A 20454-nucleotide genomic window follows, 5' to 3' on the forward strand; every position below is an offset into this window, starting at 1 on the left:
CTCTCTCTACTAACCAATTGTTTAATTGCGAAAATCTAAATTTATTTTGTTCAATCTCTTATAAGAAATTCAAAATCTAGGTTTTGGTATTTATTCTTTGAAAGTTCTATGCACAACCAATATAAGAAATTTGCCTCCTACGGTTACTGAAGATGAGATTGAGGAGAAGTTTAAAAACTTCGGTCAAATTATACATGATGAGGGCTGTCAAGGTGAGTTTGTCTTTAAAACTATGAACTGGATCAAGCTAAAGTAGAAATTGGTGCGTGCAGGAAATTGGAGTCTGCTACGCTTTTGTTGACTATGAAGACATTGCTGGCATTCACAATGCACTCAAGGTTTGATTTTTTTGTGATAAGTTGTGGAGTTTTTGCTTTTGTTTCAAAATGTTCATTGGATTCAGGAAAATTTCTTGTTATTTGTTGAAAGTTTTGTCAGGTCTCATATGTAGTTATGCATCTATTGCGGATTCTTAAGACATATTGCATTTGTCTTTGAGTATTCAATTGTTAGAGAGTTCTGCCCTTGTATTTACTTTGTAATAATTTTTTGGGCTTGTGCTTGTAATTTGTACTTCTATACTTAAATATGTGTAGGGCTTGGTGTTGTGGCGTTTTTAAGGTCATTTGGTTGCATATGATGTTTGAATATTTCAATGCTAGTGTAATTTGGATATTTTGTTGGCTATGGTCAATTATTAGACAATCTCTATGGAATTTAGTATCGAGAATTAAAGATCATTCCATTCTTTTTCTGTTAATGTGGATTGATGGCCTGTTGTTTCTTCAATCAATTACCTTTTTTTAGGAGGTTATGTTGTCTTTGGGCATAATATTAATATAAAATATAGTTTTGATTGTAGTTTTATCCTTTTTTGGGTGTATCATGTGGATTGCTGGTCCATTGTTGTTGTAGTTTGATGTTTAGCACATTTTAGTAAACTTTATTAAGCTTCCATAAAAAGCATTATTTTTATAAAGCGATGATCTGTGTGTATGACCTGAAACTGTGTTTTTTCCTGTTCCCTGCAGGCATCTCCAATTCATTTAGCTGGAAGGCAAGTTTACATTGAAAGTGGAGCCCAAACAGCACTGGAGTAGCAGCTCGAAGACGTAAGTGCTTAATTTCATTATCCTTATGATTAACATCTTTAATGTGGCAAATTTAATGATGTCACACTATGACTGCATGATGAAATTCTTAAATACTATGTGTTAGAATAACATGACTGTAAGGGGATGTATCAGAGATGTTGGGTGAAATCCTGGAGGTGGCACTTACAGTTGTGTTTGTCCTAATGTTGGTAGCTGCTGGAAGGAAGTGGTGTTGCCTTCATAAATCTTAGAAATTTTTTGTGGTAGAGATAGAGAATATGCTTTTTCTCAATCATTCTTGGAATCAATCTTGCATTGCAATATTCTTTCTTCTAAGATGTTATTTAGATGTCAAGGTTTTCATGGAATCAAATCATTTTTGTTCATGAGCCTAATGAGTCTAATGAGTCTATTGGCATAGCCATAATTTTGAATGTTATATACCAAATTGCTAGGCATCTATTTTCTTAGAAGTAATCGTTTGATCAACTTATTTTTCCTTATGTGTTTAGGTGAATTATTCAACTAGGAGGAATGGGCAGTGGCAGTGGCAGCGACAGTTATCAAATTACAAATCTTTGTCATACAATTCAAGAAAAAGTGAAGTCTTTTAAGTGATATAATTTGTTTGTAAATGGAGATGTATTTCATACTTGATAGATCGTTTCATATCTCTTAGGATAGCTCATTGATTTTAAATGTGATTTTTTTATGTAATTATTATATTGTAGTAAATGTACAATCTTGTATATAAATATTATATTTATTAAATAAAAAAAAAATTTTAATTTTTTTTTTAGTTTTGGAAATTCGTTTATAACGGGCATAGGTCGTGGTCATTTTGTAATCCACAACAATCATAGTGCACGTGGTGATAGATCCTAGTCTACCACGGGCACAATTCGTGTTTATATCAAATTTAACAACGGGTATAGCTTGTGGTAGAAATTGAGATGTTTTATCACATCCAGATTACTAACGGGCATAATGTCCATGGTGGATTGTAATCTACCACAGGCATTGACCGTGATAGATGTGCTTTTTTCTTCTAGTGCCAATTCATTATTTTGTTAAATTAACTAGGGCTTATGTTGTTTCCAACATCAATAGAATGTTATGGAAGCATGGTCTCCACCAAGTAATGGTCACCACCACCCCCTTCTGACCTTTACCTCCAAACCCAACGCGCAACAATGAACTTCACCCAACAACTCAACGACCAACACTGAGATGAAGGTCATAGAGGTTGATGAAATGGTATGGACTGTCATGATGTGGCCACCACCATCTTCATTGCCCACAAAGAAGAACTTGAAGCTTTATTAGCTGAAAATTGGCAAATGAGGAAATCACATGAGTAGAAACAAGCTCATTGAAACCATATATGAATTATTAGCCTCTTCTTGTTAGGAGATTTTCCGATCTTTATTTTTGTTTTCAATTTTATTCGTAAATTTGTTTTTTTTTTTTTTTTCATCTTCATGTCTTTTTTTAAAGTTATTTTTATTATTATTTTAGTGTCCAAATAAGCAAATCAATAGGACCTATTGTTGTCACATGTACATTTAACGAAAAGATTAATTGAGACTTAACGGATGTGACATTTTCAATAGGTTGGTTACTTATTTGGAATGTTTAAAAAAGTTGAGATCAATATAGAATAACACAAAAAGATTGAGGAGTTTTAGGTACCTAATAATAATATTTTAAGATGAAGAATAAAATTTGAAGAGTTGGTTGGAAAGAAGTTGGAATGAAAAAATTTAGGGTAAAAGACTGTTTACTACCCTCATGTTTCATGGTTTTCAACATTTAGTACATCAAGTTTTTTTCGTCTCAGAGTCATACCTAAAGTGTAAATTTTGGGACAGTCTCATACATCCATTAGTCAAACTGTTAAGTCTCCCGTTAACTGCGATGTGGCGCCCATGTGGACAATGACTGGGTGCAACGTGTCATCCACGTGAAACTTAAAAATAAATTATTTATAAAATAAAAAAAATATATATATATTAAAAATAAAAAATAAAAAAACCTTCATCTTCCCCAGATTCGAAGGAAGAAGAAGAAGAAGAAAAAGAAGGGGAAGGAAGAAGGAGGAAGGAAAAAAAAAACCTTCATCTTCCCCAGATTCGGAGGAAGAAGAAGAAGAAGAAGATGAAGAAGAAGGAAGAAGGAAGAATGAGAAGGAAGAAGGAGAAGGAAGAAGAAAAAAAAAAGTTAAAAAGTTGCAGATTCGGAGGAAGAACAAGAAGAAGAAGGAAGAAGGAGGAAGAAGAAAAAAAAAGTTAAAAAGTTGCATATTCTGAGGAAGAAGAAGGAAGAAGAAGGAGAATAAAAAAAAAAACAAAAAACCGAATATGCAACCCAGATTTGGAGGAAGAAGAAGAAAAAGAAGAAGAAGAGGAGGAAGGAGAAGGAAGAAGGAAGAAGGAAAAAAAAAACTTCATCTTCCCCAGATTCGGAGGAAGAAGAAGAAGGAGAAGAAGGGGAAGGAAGAAAGAGGAAGGAAGAAGGTGAAGAAAAAAAAAGTTGCAAATTCGGAGGAAGAAGAAGAAGAAGAAGAAGAAGGAAGAAGAAGGAGGAAGAAGGAGAAGAAAAAAAATAACTTCATTTTCCCCAGATTCGAAGGAAGGAAAAGAAGAAGAAGAAGGAGAAGGAAGAAGAAGGAAGAAGGAGAAGAAGGGGAAGGAAGAAGAAGGAAGGAAGAAGGTGAAGAAAAAAAAAGTTGCAAAAGAAGAAGAAGAAGAAGGAAGAATGAGGAAGGAGAAGGAAGAAGAACAAAAAAAAAAAAAACAAAATCGAATCTGCAACCCAGATTCGGAGGAAGAAGAAGAAGAAGAGGAATGAAGAAGGAAGAAGGAGGAAGAAGAAGAAAAAAAGGAATGAAGAAGGAAGAAGGAGGAAGAAGAAGAAAAAAAAAAACTTCATCTTCCCCAGATTCTGAGCAAGAAGGAAGAAGAAGGAAAAAGGAGAAGAAGAGGAAGGAAGAAGGGGAAGGAAGTAGAAAAAAATATTGCAGATTCGGAGGAAGAAGAAGAAGAAGAAGAAGAAGAAGAAGGAGGAAGAAGAAGAAAAAAAAAATTATGTTATAAAAAATTTATTTTTAATTTCCACGTGGATAACACGTGGCGCCCAGTCATTATCCACATGGACGCCACGTCACAGTTAACGGGAGACTTAACAATTTGACTAACGAATGTATGAGACTGTCCCAAAATTTACACTTTAGGTATGACTCTGAAATGAAGAAAACTTGATGTATAAAATGTTGAAAACCACGAAACATGAAGGTAATAAACAGTCTTTGACCCAAAAATTTATAATAGCATATAAGTGCCACGTAGTTTACCAAAGAACACTTTTACATATAAAATTTGCCAACTCCCTTGAAGATATAAAACTGATTTTGTTGGGTGCTACATACACAAAACTTGTGCAATATACCATATAAATTCAAGGACAATGCTTGGGTACTCAACAGGGAGTACCATAGTTACTGACCATCCTATTTGGACCACTAAATTTAAAATAACTGTCAAATAAAACCCTCTCCCAGCTCTTACTATCTTTCTAACCTAACGCACCATTTCATCTCTTGTACTAGTATCCAAACATCCATTTTCTCTCTCAAAATAAGCACTACTGCCACATCTCCACCAACCACCTCCTGTCCTTTCTCTCGAAGCCATGGCAGCTTCACCCTCTCAAATTTGACGAAACCCATGAAAGCTCAGATCCATCTTGCTAATCTTAAGAAGGAAATTTCATCTATAAGAAAAAATTATGAAGCAGGTTGAAATTATACAGTGAAATTCGGGAGAAGGTTGGTGTTCAGATCTGCCAAAGATTCCACTACGGAGAAGTCCGACGAACAACGACGGGGTGTTGCTATGGCTTCCACGATAAAGAATATGAGGGTTTTGGGGCGAAGTTGACACAAAAAGGTTAGATGTGGGTGAGGCCAATGGAGAAGATAAGGTTCCTAGAGGCGTTGGGGAGGACAAGGTTTCTGGCGTTGATACCATGGTAAAAGCAAGGAGTAATGAGGTTGGAATGGTGAGGATTTGAGGGAGAAAGGGGATGTTTGGATGTGTGGTTAACGCTGTGTTTAGTTACAAGTTTATCAAATTAAAGTTGTTACATGTGTTTTGTTCTTATTGGGCCACTTCATATGTTCAGTATCTTGGGTACTGATTAGTTAGTACCTAAGTATTTTTCTAAATTCAATTGATGACACATCATTCGATGTACAAATTTGGTACGCGTGCCTTGTTAACTGGAAAACAATTTAATAGGAAAAACAATGGTCACATCATTAGAAATTTCGAAGATACTATATATGTGCTTGCCTTGCCTGGATTAAAGGTTTCGTATTGGAATTTTTGACTCCTAAAATAAAGGGAGTTTTAATGAAACACTTTCGGTACTATTCATTTTTAACGAAAAACCACATTTTTACCTTTCCTGATTACTATTCACTACACCTTTATTTGTCATTTTTTTAATAAAACTAAAAAAAAATTGGACTTTTCGTTAGTTTTTCTTAAAATTAAATGGGGAGAAGTTGTCACAGCCCGTCCCGAATAATTGATTTTCGACAGTGCGAAATGACGGTTCTAACCTTTGAACGTTAAAGCTGTAATGTGTGTGTGACTTCTTTTGGAGACTTGATATTTTTCCTTGGTTGGTTAGTGACCATGTGGAACTCACACACACATAATACTCTCTCTCTCCTCTCCCGTATCCTCTCATCTCTCTCAGACTCTCTCTCTCATTCCCTTAAATACGGACAAGACTCAAAGCTCACCCTCGAGCACGGATCGAAGCTTTAAAGGTAAGGTCCTAGTTCATTGTAACCTCATGAGTCTATTGATACCCTTATTTGGACAGGAATGCATCGGAAACCCGAGAAACACTAACCCCGATTTTGTGCACTGTTCATGCACACATAAAACCATGCATTTCACGAGCCTTGGGGTAGTTCGTTGGAAGAGTTTGGACGTCAGAGGGCCGAGATCGAAGCTTTTCAAGTCGACCAGATTATCGAGCTTCCTCAGGTAGATTCTAGTGGAATTCAAGGCTTAAAAGTAGTATAACGTGATTCTACATGTTATTAGCTTCATTTTGGTACCAATTGCATGAAAAATGGTGAAGAAACGAAGGAGATTAGTGAGTTTGAAGTTTTGCCCAGTTTCCGGTGCCGGTGACGGTCACCGGAGCTGGAGGTAGGAGGTGAAGGAATATTCCGTCAAGTATGACGAAATATTCTCACGTTGTCAGTCAAATGTAACGGAATCTGTTAGGTTTAATGGAATATTCCCTAACGGTGGTTAGGGAATCCGTCAGGTTTGGGCCGCGCGTGGGGGCGCGTTTTGCCGTGCCCTTGCTGGAGCGTGGTGGCGCGTGGAAGGTCCAAAAATATTTCTAAAAATATGGGGATGATCCTGAGGTTGTGTAAATCACTGTGGTATATTCATATACCTATTTTGAGCAATGTATGAGAAGTTATTAGCTAGTATTGCCTATGTGCTTTAAAAATAACGTTTTTATAGTTAATCCGCATATATGTGAGGCTTATCCCGAGGACGAGCGTATCCACGGACGACTCAGGGGCTACGACCCTTCAACATATCATTGAGTGGGCTTTTGTTTTCAGTATATATTTATATACTTAATATATTTCCTAGAAATGCATTTTAAAGAAAGTATGCTTTGAAATAATATGCCAAATGCTTCTATATTTTGAATATGCATTGCATGTTTGCATATATATATATATATAAATGTGGTGCTGTGGAGGCACATGTGAGTTCAGGTAAGTTATGTTTAGTTGTGTGAATCATCGATGATGTGATATGTGATATGTGATTAAGTAATGTTGAGCTCATAAAGCTGCACCTAGGGTGATTGTGAATTAGCCAAAGATATGAAGTACATGTCTGTTTATTTGCGTCACATCCCGCACTATATGCTCATATTGGATCAAACTTAAGTGCACAGTCTTGTCGTACAGACCTTATTATGGTTCCGACTCGTAGGTGACTAGCGATTTATCGCCCGGCTATTATAAGAGAATAGAATTGAACATAATTATATTTCACACAATCTTGTCATACAGACCCTTTTTAGTGGTTCCAAGTTATGTGCAGTATATTGCCGTATAGGTCATAGTAGTGACTTCGGCTAGATTGAGTTTGAGCTATGAATTCAGCCGTACAGACTACCACAGGAGTTTCGGCTAACATATCACATTTCTATGAAATTATTCTTACCTGAATTGTTTACTCTATTATATCTTGGCATGGCATATATACCTATGAATATGATTATGTGAAGCATGAACTGAATTGATATGATTTCAGATATATATATGTATATGCTTATATCTTGATTCTGGGAAAATTATACATGTTTTACAGCGAGGGGTTAGTATATTGATAAATGAAATGATTTTGTAAAACATTTGTTTTTGCCTAATCACGTTTTCTGTTTTGCGCGCCCTCCAGGTTTTAAGTAAGCTTGCTGTTTGTGGCTCAAGGACGTCGGCTGTTCTGATTTATATAAATAATAGTAGGACATTCCTGGTACTGTATAACTAGTACTTGTCCTACTGGACTGCACCTAGACTTTATGCTCTGATTAGGAGTGTTCACAGTTGTAACTAACTCCTATCACTTTCTGTTTAGTAGTGCACTCTAGAAATGTGGTTTTTAATTATTCGTATAATTGCTATCTTTATCGCTTCCGCACTGTGCACATGGCTACGTCACTCTCACGTGACGGCCAGCATGCCTTGACCTCAATCGGGGTGTGTCAGAAATCCCCTTTATTTATTATTTATTTCATGTTTTTCCTAAAATAAAAAAATTACATAGGAAAATGATGTCAAAGTCATCTCACTTCTTAGCCAAAGAAAATTTTATTTCCAACGACAACAACCTTTAATTGGAAAATGATGCAAAAGTTAAAGGCATGGTAAAACCAGGCGATTAAGCCTTATTATATGAAAGCTATGTAGTGAGAAAATACAGCTACTGCACTCCACTCCGCTAAGACACAGGAAAGAAAGAGCTAGATATTACAATACACTGTAAAACCACGAACCGAATTCATAAAGCCTTAAACACAACCTACGCAATGAGGAATGGCAGGACAGTCAACATGAACTCCTCATAAGTGAAAGTTCCCATACCAGTGTACGCTTTGTCCTTCTCCTTAAACTTCTCAGTTAATCCCTGAAGACACAAGAATCACAAAAGAACACGCTCCATTAAGTATTGAAAGTTTATCAGTTAACCCACTAATTTAAATTTTTGAATACTCAATCACACAAACTACACACAAATCCGAATAAACTTGCACACCGATGCTTTTAAGATACGTAGACAGCAAGAACAGATTAATAAACCTCAATTATCAAAGTAGGAGTAAAATCTAAAGCCGAAGGACTGAGTAGAAGTTCCCCAGTTAAACTATAAATTAAGTGCACAAAATATAAGCTTCAGTGAACATCGAACTCACCTTAACAGTCATACAGCACCTGCATTTAACCAAAATAAACGAACAAGGAGTAATCAGATTTCGATAAGAAAACGTAATATAAAATATAAAAAATGAAATGAAGTAAGTATCTAATTCATAAGAATTTGATCCTCAAGCCAATCCCAGAAAAGAATGATAGAAAAAAGGAAAAGGAAACATACTCGATGAAATTGTCATATTCAATGGCCCTCTTTTTGCCTCCAGTCTTGCCGAATTTATAGACCAGCAGTTCTAAAACTACAGGTGAGACAGCAAATCCCAGACCCAGCAGTGCATCTCTCAACTCTTTTGTATCAATGAACCCACTTCTGTCCCGGTCGAACCTCTCAAACACTCCCTGATCAACCACACCAATTACAAAACTGTTAATTTCACACAACAATTAAAAGACAAAATTTTAGGGGACTTTTGATAACCATTCATTTTTAGTTTTTTGTTTTGATTTTTTTTAAACAAAAAACTGAAATTTTGTTTGGTAACTATTTCCAGCTTTCAAAAAAAAAAAAAAAAAAAAAATGAAAACTCAATGCTAAAATTTTGAAAAATGATCAAAAAAGTAATTTTCAATTTTTCATTTTCTGAAAACTGAAAACTGAAAGAAGTACTATATACATTTCAATTTTTTATTTTTAAAAAGTAAAAATAAAAACTGAAAAATGAGAATAAAATGATTATCAAACGATCCATTAAAAAATAAAAAAAATAAAAAAATAAAAAGAGAAGGGAATTCGGGGGATTACCCTCCAACTTTGAAGACTGTAGAACAGTGCAGCGAATTCCTTGGGTCCTGTTTTCACAATTTACCCGCACACACAATAAATATTATTATCATCGACTATTTCATTAATAGTGAATTGAGCTACACTGAAAGCTACAAAGATAAATTGTAGCAAATTAACCCCCACACACAACTTGCATACAACGACTTCACCATGATAGTGGCGTCTTGATCTACTAATGTAACGAAAAAATTATACATGACATGATGAACTAAGTAACCATGATGATCTAGTCTCTTTTTAAATAAGTAATTCTCCGAAAAGAGAATATTTTTACTCACCACTCTCAAGTGATAGTGATGTTCATCACTCTATTTATCATAATGAGTTTACATTTTGAGATTGAGCAGTTGATAGATACAAATATCAAAGATTAAACTTATCCAACAGTAATAAATAAGGTGGTGAGGATAAATTTCAAATTCAACGAGAAAATCACAGATATGCATGCATGGAGTGTTAGGGTTTGTAAATTGTTACCGATCTTCCTGGTGTTGGTCTGGGTGAAAAGGTACATGAGAAGATGAACAGTCCTCAAGCTGAAGCTCTGATTGTACGACGACAGAGCTCTCTGCATCTCCTTGTCGTCGATGAAGCCGCTGCCGTCCTGATCTGCCAGCTGAAAGCATTCTATGATTTCCGGATCCGTGCCCGGCGGGAACACCGACGGAACCAAAGCCGCGAACAGGCTGCCGTAACTTGGAGCAGGCGCGGGGTATCCGCCTCCGTGGGCTTGATTCTTGTGAGGCTTAGCTGGAGCACCGTAGGCTCGGGCTTTATGGTCGTATTGGTGCTGCCCTTGCGGCGGTGCACCGTAGGGTTGACCTGGAGGTGAAGCGCTGCCGTAGCTGTGGCCGTAGCCATAGCCATAGCCGGGAGGAGAGTGTGAGTAGCTTGACATTCTCTTTAGTTCTTGTAGAAGATCTGAAAATTTGGTTTAGGAGTGTGCACAATTTGAAACTGATCGGGATGGATATTTATATTCAAGCTCGGATCTGGAAAGGCGAGGTAATTACCGGCACTTTCTAGTTTTTAGAATATATGCCTCGTCAACATCTTCTTAGTATCCTGACAAATCTTCACAAAACCCTTTTTTTATCAAAAATACTTGGACAACCTTTCTATAATCAAAGCATTTTTATATTACCAGTTTTCCTACACGCTGCGAAAGATTTTTTTTTAACCATGGCACGTTACGCGCAGCATATAGAATTTTATTTTATGTTTTGCATTTTTATTTGGAAATAGACAGAATGATGACTGAATTGACAACTAAAAATATATTCAAGCTCTTCTTTACGTAACGCGTAACGCGTTGTAAAGTAGAGTTTATTGCACCCATGACGTGAACAAAGAAATCATGCACACTCCAATTCGTTACAAAATTCACTAAATCTAAATAACTAATATTGCCAATCTACCATACAAATTAGTAAGCACAAGTCAAGAAACCATTCGAGAATAAAATGATTCCACTTTTATTATCCAGCTGAAAACCTATAAAAGAGAAGATGAATTTTCAAAATTGTTAGGAATACAAACTCTCAAACCTGTAGATGGTGATTAAACCACTAACACACTCAAACATTCGATTCTGATCGATTTTGGATCCTGATTTCTTCCTTTTGCAGAAACAATTTTCTCACCGTGTTTTATATCTTTCTGATTCCTTGTGCAAAACAAATTCTTCGTGCAAAACATTCGCTTCCGCTTTCAAATTGCTTGCTCCCATCATGGGAGTCCCATGAATAAAAGAAACATTAAAAATTCTTACCTACCAAGCATTTTTTCTTCAAGAACAGAAGTCGTGGCCAAGTAAAGTAATCAAAACCTTCAAGCATCTTAAAAGATCAGATTCCAAAAGAAGTGATAGTCGACCTTTGATTCTTCAGAGAGTTGGTGCGTTATGAGATTCTGAAAAAGAGAGGAGCAGTTATTGTATCCGTTATCCATTATGCAAGTTGTTTATACCATATTTAGGGCCTCGTATTTAGATCTCGTTTAAATACTCGGGGGACTTAAATGTAATTATGTGATAAAGGAAGGAGCAAATATGTAATAAGTGAGGAGTCCTTATTCTATAAAAGGACCCCTCACCCTCACAATTAGGGAGGGCCATTTCCTAGGCCTGAGGTCTCTCATATTCAGAGGAAGCCTCCTCACCCCCAGAGGCTTCACTCTCACTTCACAAACTCTTTCTCACTCTCAGAAATACAATATCAGTATGGACATAGCCCAAACCTTGGGGTGAACCACAATATATCTTGTGTTATTTACATTACTTGCAGATTCACAGTCGGATTTACGTTGTTCCAAGGCCTCTGGTTTTGTACATCAACATTCGGCGCCGTCTGTGGGAACCGACACGAAAAGCTATGTCGGTTCTCTTTCATTTTTTCACCTCCGCCGTGAATCTGCAGAAATCCAGAACCTCCCTCCTTGGGTTGTTTCAAAAAAAAAAAACCTTCGCAGATCTCTCTCTCTGTGTTGCTTGTTTAATCTTCTCACTTTAACACTGCAGTAATTTCCCTTAGAAAACTTTGAGGCTTTTTCCACTCCCAAACCAAAGTCCCCCAAACTGCAAAACAGAGTGCGAGTAGTGAGTGAGCTCTGAAACAAAACGGCAACAATGGCAGCCTCTACAACTGCAACAGTTTCGTTATGCTTTTCATTCGCAACCCATTGCAAAATCTCGCAAAACCTTCAAACTCTAGCAACCCATTTTAGTTGTCCGTCTCTCTCATCCTTTTCTTCCCACAAGCTGTCTTCTTGCTCTTTACGATGACCCACATTCCCGATTCTGATCAAGCCGTGGTCGTCGAGGTCGACTTTCAACCTCCCGAACCAGAGGCCGGGCCCAAGATTCGAAGCCAGCGGCCTTCCAAGTCGTGGAAACCCCTTCGTCAGAGGCCCCAAAACGAGAGCAGCTGTTCGGTGTTGTCATGATCGGTAGAAGCAGAAAAGATCAAGATCTCTCAGCATGCGTCAAAGGCCAGATCTCACCCTCTCTCCAATCTCCCCAATCGCTTCCTGTTTTCTGCTTCCCGCCACCATTCGTCTCAGTCAATGCCCGTAGCCGAACGACGGTCAATAGCAACTATGGAAAACGGCATCGTAGAGAACAGAGTCTGCTCCTCGAAGTTGGCTAACGGGAATCGCGACGTCTGGAGCTCGAAGGAGTCAGAATCTTCCTCTGCTGATCATCTTGTCGTTATGGTCCATGGAATTAGGGGAACTGCTGCGGATTGGAAGTTTGGGGCTGAGCAATTTGTTAAAACACTTCCAGATAAAGTTATCGTTCATTGTTCCTGTGGCTTTGACACCCAATCCATCGTATGCGTCTTGTGGGTTTCTAAAATAAAAAAAAAAAGGCAGAAAATCCAGTAGCGATACGTTTTGGCATAACACGATACGCCGACATAACCAGAAAATGAGCTCGAGCCATAAAGCTCGCACCCAAAGCCACCCTTTACGCTATCGCAAGCCATTTGATCGACAAAGCTTGAAAATTCGTAGTCGACAGTGGACTCTCCGGAGCCGTCAAGATCTACGGGAGCTACAATCAGCTGCTCGACGATCCATGTGGAGATGTGGTATACATGCCCCTGCCTACAAGTCTTCGCCTACACTGGGCGGTGTTGGCTGCTCGAAAAAAGAAGCATTTGCTTTTGGAAAAGCCAACGACTCTGGATGTGAGTGAGCTTGATCAGACACTGGAAGCGTGGGAATCCAACGGTGTACAGTTCATGGATGGCAGCATGTGGCTGCATCATCCCAGGACTGCCAAGCTGAAGGACTTGGTCTCTGATCCCAAACTCAGTTTCAGTATACGGGGACAAAAGTTTCGGTCCCGACCCGGCGTCCGCCCCGGATTTGAAAGCGATCAGATGCCGAGCAGAATAAGATTTCTGCAAAAACCCACGAGAAGCACTCATGAATAAGATAAGAAGATGCCCACCAAGTTTTCTTGTCTCCTTTAATCATTGCCTTTAATGCATAGAAGCAAGAAAATCATCAACCAGCTCTGAGAAAGCAAAAGTGGAATAAAAGAAAGAGGAAAGAGCTGGAGAGTAACGTGCAATCTTCTATCAAGTGGGCTTGGAACATAATAGAAAAGAAAAAAAATCATGATGTTGTTGAGAGAATGTTTCAGAAAAAGAAAAAGAGGAAGAGCGGGGAGAAAAAAAAAAGCAGAAAGCATGGCTACCCTTTCAACATGAGATCTGCGGTGGAAAAGAGCAAAGCAGAAAACATGGCTACCCACTGAGATAATTACAAAAACAGAAAAGAAAAGAGAAAAGCCAAAGCAAAGAATAAACACCCCATCAAAATGATGTAATTTATTTTTTTTATCTTTTGGAGACATCTGTATAAACCCCATCAGAGGGTAAAAAAAAAAAAACGGCAAAGCCCAAAACAAATGGGTTGGCATGTTGTGGAGGGCGAATGCCCATAAGCCCGAAATAGCACCAACTAGGTCATCAAAAGTACGCCAAGTACTCCACAATTATTCGGCAACCCGCCACTATTACCATCAACCAGGTGATCAAAAGTACGCCCATTACTCCACAATTATTCGACAACCCGCCGCTATTACCACCAACCAGGTGATCAAAAGTACGCCCAGTACTCCAAAATTATTCGGCAACCTACCGCTATTACCACCAACCAGGTGATGAAATGTACAACCCGTACTCTAATATCATTTGGCAACTAGCCATTCATGCCACCAACCAGGTGATGAAATGTATAACCCGTACTCTCATTCATGCCACCAACCAGGTGATCAAAAGTACGCCCAACACTTCATATTATACATGAGCATTACTCATGTCATGAGCATCATTCATATCAATCATACATAAACATTCATGAGCATCACTCATGTTAACATTCATGAGTATCACTCATGTCAACATCCATGAACATTACTCATGTCAATCAAACATTCATGAGCATCACTCATGTCAATCAGCTTCAAAAGCTTCATTTACAAAAGCTTCAGCTTCGAAAGCTTCATTTACAGAGCTCTAGCTTCAAAGCTTCACTTGAAAAGCTTTAGTGCAGGGTATACAAATACCGCCTCTGAACAACCGCCACTTCGTCCTATACATGGATTCAATTTGAAGTCTCCAGCCAACAGACTATATTGACCGAAGACTTGGGGGACTACATTATGTACCATATATTGGGCCTCAACTGGGCCATGAAAAATACTTGGGGGACTTAGCCCATTATTTATGTATTAAAGAGCGATCCCTTATTTTATAAAAGGGACTCCCTTACCTTCATTAGAGAGCAACGCCGCCAGCTAAGCAACCGTCTCGCCGCGAGCATCACTCCTAGCCCATCACTTATGTATTGAGGAGCGAGCCCTTATTCTATAAAAGGGACTCCCTCACCTTCATTAGAGAGCAACGCCGCCAGCTGAGCAACTGCCTCGCCTATAGCATCACTCCTAACCTATCACTTATGTATTGAAGAGCGAGCCCTTATTCTATAAAAAGGACTCCCTCACCTTCATTAGAGAGCATCGTCGCCTACTGAGCAACCGCATCACTGCGAGCATCAACTCTAGCCTATCATTTATGTATTGAGGAGCGAGCCCTTATTCTATAAAAAGGACTCCCTCACTTTCAAACGTCACAAACCGAGCCAACCAAGGCAACATAAGCCACAAGCCGAGCATCCTCGCAACATGTGCTACTTATAGTTGAGCATCATTTCACTTTGAGCACCGCCTTATATCAAGTACCAGTTCAAGACGACATCTAGTTACTTCGGCCCACACATGGACTGAATTTCAAGTCTCCAGCCAAAAGACTTTCTTAACTGAAGACTTGGGGGGACTACTGTTTATACCATATTTAGGGCCTCGTATTTAGATCTCGTACAAATACTCGAGGGACTTAAATGTAATTATGTGATAAAGGAATGGGCAAATATGTAATAAGTGAGGAGTCCTTATTCTATAAAAGGACCCATCACCCTCACAATTAGGGGGGGCCATTTCCTAGGCCTGAGGTCTCTCATATTCAGAGGAAGCCTTCTCACCCCCAGAGGCTTCACTCTCACCTCACAAACTCTCTCTCCCTCTCAGAAATACAATATCAGTGTGGACGTAGCCCAAACCTTGGGGTGAACCACGATACATCTTGTGTTATTTACATTACTTGCAGATTCACGGTTGGATTTACGTTATTCCAAGGCCTTCGGTTTTGTGCATCAACGTTTGGCGCCGTCTATGGGAATCGACACGAAAAGTTATGTCGGTTCTCTCTCAATTTTTCACCTCCGCCGTGAATCTGCAAAAACCCAACAACCCAAAGCTTTCCCAGAAAAACCCAAGAAACCAGTCTCATCTAATCTCCCTTTCTCTCTCTCTGTTAGTGAAGAACAAGAAAAAATGATAGAAAGTTCATCAGCTTTGGCACCGAAGACTGCATCTTTACACACAGACAATTCCTGGGTGGGCTGCTCACGATTCCTCAGGCAAGATTACTCATTTCGTCTTCGAGCGAAGAGAAAATAGGATCAACGATGTGGCCATAAAAGATTATGTACTATGGAATATGCCACACCAATCTCCACCATGCTAAGAAAGACTAGGGTATCACCATGTATCTAGCCATTTCATTCTCCCACGTTCCAGCTCCAGTCCCGACCCCTCCTGAGGTTCCATCGTCACTTCGACCATCGTACCATGTCAGCAAGGTGTGGGCCCCACCTCCGTCGTCCCACTTTTGCCTGAAACATTCTCCACAAACTAACAATGGCAAGCAACTCCAAGGAATAGCCCAAAACTGGCCCCCACTCCAATCGCAGGTACAACCTAACCCTCGACCCCTTCTTCAGAGACGGCTCCGCCAACAAGTACTGTACTCCACGCAACGCTAGTTGACAACGCGCTTTCGCCTCAGCTGTCGATGTCACTTTCGCCCACGTCACCGCCACACCCATCGCAACGCAACGAACGTTCATACTTTGGGTCCACGTGAAGGTGGTCTGCGTGGTAGGGAGCCATACGCTACGTGTCAGCGTCATGCAAAACTGCTTGGGGGGTGGAAATCTTGTGGACTTGTTTGTAGATTTTAGATGACCCGATATCGATGTGAGCATCGAAGCCATCTCCTTCTCCGCACCTCCATCGGTGGAAAGCCTGGCCCTATGCTCAAGAGGAGGCTATAAATGTTGGTGGGAGGAGAACAAAGGAAGCACATGGCCATTTCTTAAGGCTCATTCATCCTTTCAAAGCTCTCACATTACAGAGCTCCCTCACTCCTCTCACCTTTCAAATAAATACATAATCAGTGTGGACGTAGCCCAAACCTTGGGGTGAACCATGATATATCTTGTGTTATTTACATTTCTTGCAGATTCACGGTTGGATTTACGTTGTACCATCCGGTTTTGTGCATCAACACAAGTGAATGTAAAACCGTCCACTGATTTTCAATTGTGTGAGACAACGTCACAAATTCTTTTACTTTCCAGTATGCAGCTTCTTCTCGCCCGACAGTGGGAATAAAACTGCTTTTATTATTATTTTAGGATTAAGTACCTACAATTCCCCAATTTTTAGTGTCATTTCAAATCGGTCTCAACATTTTTAAACATTCCGAACAAGTACTCAACCTTTTGACATTTCAAACAAGTTCTCAATCTTTTGAAAGTGTCACATATGTTAAGTTCTAAGTTAAATTTGAGGAGTTTTAACGAAACACTCCCGGTACTGTTCATTTTTAACGAAAAACCACATTTTTACATTTCTTTGGTACTATTCATTACACTTTTATTTGTCATTTTTCATTAAAACTAAAGTTTTTTGGAATTTTCATTGGGTTTCCTTTAAATTTTCCGTTGAATGTACATGTGGCAACAATGAGTCTCACTTATTTGCTTACTTGGACACTAAAATAATAATATCAAAAAATGATATGAAGATGAAAAGTTAAAAATAAATAAACAAATTCAGGAATAATGGCGGTCCATACCATTTTCGCCTAGTAAAGTTTCTAGTTTTTTTTTTTGTGAGTGGTGAAGATGGTGGTGGCTGCATAATGGCGGTCCATATCATTTCAGCAACCTCCATGACATTTTCCTTGATGTTGGCAACTTGAGTTGTAGGGTGGAGTTTGTGGTTGTGCATGGGTTTGGAGGTGATGACCTGTAGACAGTGATGGTGACCATTACTTGGTGGAAGTCATACTTTCATGACCTTCTATTGGTGTTGGATACAAAATAAGCCTTAATTTGACAGAAATTTAATTGGGGCTTAACAAATGCGGCTTTTAAGAGGTTGGGTATTTGTTTGGAATGTTTAAAAATGTTGAGACCAATTTTGAATGACACTAAAATATTGGGGTTTTAGGTACTTACTCCTAGACTTGATTTTCGTGTCGTGTTTTCTATGTTCGTGACATAACCGATATCTTAACAGGTCGTGTCGTGTAACACCCATTAAAATGAACGGGTAACATGACCCAATCCTAAATCGACCTGAACCTAAATCGACCGTTAATATTATTAGGTAATATGACCTGATTCGTTACCCGTTAAAGAAAATATATTTTAAATCAATAAATAATGAAAATGAAAAAGCATAATTTGACCCCAAAAAAATGGAAAACATAATACTTAGTATATGCATACCAAGTTGTTACATAAATATTACTTCAAAACATTAAAAAATAAATAAAAAATAAAAAATAAAAAAAACATTTGTCTTTCAAGTATTATATATCCCAAAATAAGAGCCTAATGAAAAAACATTAGTACATTACTAAAAGAATATCAAATGTTCAAGGATGTGCAAAATGAAAGGAGTTTGCATTTCAAAGTTGAGAAACATTGGACGTTTTTTACAATAAAACCCTTCAATTTTCATCAATCACCAAGCGAAATGGTATTAGAACTTTAGCTTGATATACTGTCTTCAAGAATTGTAGACAATGTTATCATTAATGCTTTCCACATTAGCACTCTTCCACATAAACTAAGCATAAAAAATCAAACATTGTAAATCATTCAAATGTGTTTGATATTTTTAAATTACTTGATATTTTTATTTTTAATGTGTTTAATATTTTTAAATTACTTGATATTTTTATTTTTAATGATTTTTATAATTTTTTAATCTCACTCTTTGTCCATAGTATAATATAAAAATAAATAAATTAACAAAACCTAAATTTTGAAATTTATATAAAATAATAATACAATGATATAGTAATATACAATATATACATATACACTATGGCTATTGTATTTTATGGTAAGTTTTTTTAGTAGTTAAAAAAATTAAAATTATCAAAATGACTTTTTTCTTAACGTCTCGAAACGGGTTACCCATGTCACACTCTTGTAAACTTGTTAAAGACCTGTTATTAACAGATTTTTATTGTGTGACCCGATAACGTGTTGTGTAAAAACTTGCCAAGTCTACTTAATCCAATTTTTTTTTTCAAATTTTGCATTTTATGACAAAATTATCTCTCTGAATTTGTTTGTATTATTTTCGGCGAGTTTTGAATTTTATTGTTTTAGGGACTTTTTGTCCCATTATTCTTTTGTGAAGCCTTGTGACTCGAAGTAGAGTTATGGCTTTCTAATAATAAAAATAAGGATAAAAAAAAGGGTCTCACTTCCATGAATTAAAAATATTTTTCTTACGAATAAAAAAATATCCTTAATAATAAGAAGAGGTGCCCTTGATGATAAATAATTGTCTAAATTTTTTTGAATACATAACACTTTCGAGAGGACTTTTTATTAATTTTTATAATTACTTTGATTTCAAATGTGAAGGTTTTATTTTCTTTTGTAGTGGGTTAAGAGCATCTCTAAGACTATCTCGAACACTTTGGGTTAAAACATAAAATTTAGGTTTTAAATAATCCAATAATTCTCAAATGGTTGGGTCCAAAGTAGTTTTAGGTTAAAATCTAAAATTTGGGCCAATTGTTAACCTAGAATTTAGGCCAGGGTTAAAAAGTCGGCCCATCAAAATTTAGATTTTAAACTAACATTATTCTTCTTCAATAGTTGGGTGTAAAATAAATTTTGGGTTAAAACCTAAAATTTGGGCAATTTTAAATTTTCGTGTTGATGCAGCATGACGGAGTATTGGTTATGTTTCCCAACAGTTAGAACCATACCAAATAAACCATCTTACTCATGACTTAGAGCCAACAGTTGTCATATTTACTTGAAAATCGGATGACACTTCTCTGTGGAGAAACTTGTCCAAAATCTTTACCAACCTTAGACTTCAGAAATGCATCTTCATTTGAAAGGAACTAAATTTCTGACAGTGGTGATAGAGAAACAAAACCAACATCTACGATCGCACTATTGTGTATTACCACGGTTGTGCAAACGTAATCATTGTTTACCGCAACAAAAGACATATCTACCCTTGAACACTTTTAGCCTATCCTATCCCATTTTAGCTGGAATTCACAAGTATTGATATGATGTTACTTACGAATCATCAAGAAATCGTTCGAGTGGTTATAATCACTTTCTATATTTAAATAGAGATGGGGAATATCACCATAAGCTCCCGGTACGTGGTATCTTGTACATGTGGAGATTATGATGACGTTTTGGTGATCATTGACCAACTATCAACTCACTTTCCGTTGGTCCAGAGGGACTACGTTTTAGACCACTTGGCAAAATTAATATTCTTAAAAACATTTTAGATTTTCTGGCGTTTTGATTGACATCTACTTGATCGTGATTCCATAGTCACCTGCTTGTACTAGAAGACATCCTAGTCAATTTTGGGTACGTGTCTACCTTATTGCACTTCGTATTGTTTCTGAGGCAAATAGATTGTCTAGAAGAATCACTGACATTGAAATTTTAGTTGTGACCACCAACGTCTTAATCACCCAACAAATACTTTACTAAACGAATCTTTACTATTGGTGATTGAATCTTCTGGAAGCTACCATTGCAGCGAGATTTCATGCATTCATTCCAATTACCTTGTATTCTAGATTTGATGGACTTGTTTTCACCCTCAAATT

General features: G+C 37.6%; 1 protein-coding gene across 1 annotated transcript; it reads right to left on the reverse strand.

The window, feature by feature from the left end:
* Positions 1-7997: 7997 nt before the first annotated feature.
* On the reverse strand, positions 7998-10430 carry LOC126600739 (calcium-binding protein CBP-like). Its single transcript, XM_050267385.1, has 5 exons — positions 9899-10430; positions 9380-9426; positions 8801-8976; positions 8619-8637; positions 7998-8332 (listed from the first exon to the last, which is right to left on the reverse strand). Exons 1-5 carry the CDS (start codon positions 10317-10319, stop codon positions 8228-8230), a joined length of 768 nt encoding a protein of 255 aa, XP_050123342.1. The 5' UTR covers positions 10320-10430; the 3' UTR covers positions 7998-8227.
* Between the last annotated feature and the right edge of the window lie 10024 nt (positions 10431-20454).

This window comes from Malus sylvestris, chromosome 14 (assembly GCF_916048215.2).
Source record: "Malus sylvestris chromosome 14, drMalSylv7.2, whole genome shotgun sequence".
NCBI lineage: Eukaryota > Viridiplantae > Streptophyta > Magnoliopsida > Rosales > Rosaceae > Malus > Malus sylvestris.

Excerpts from the sequence above, each read along its gene's own strand:
- LOC126600739 (XM_050267385.1), bottom strand. The coding sequence starts at position 10,319 with ATGTCAAGCTACTCACACTCTCCTCCCGGCTATGGCTATGGCTACGGC. Across the intron at positions 9,427-9,898 it reads GACCAACACCAGGAAGATCG|GACCCAAGGAATTCGCTGCA; the intron begins GTAACAATTTAC and ends TTGTGAAAACAG. Across the intron at positions 8,977-9,379 it reads ACAGTCTTCAAAGTTGGAGG|GGAGTGTTTGAGAGGTTCGA; the intron begins GTAATCCCCCGA and ends GTGGTTGATCAG.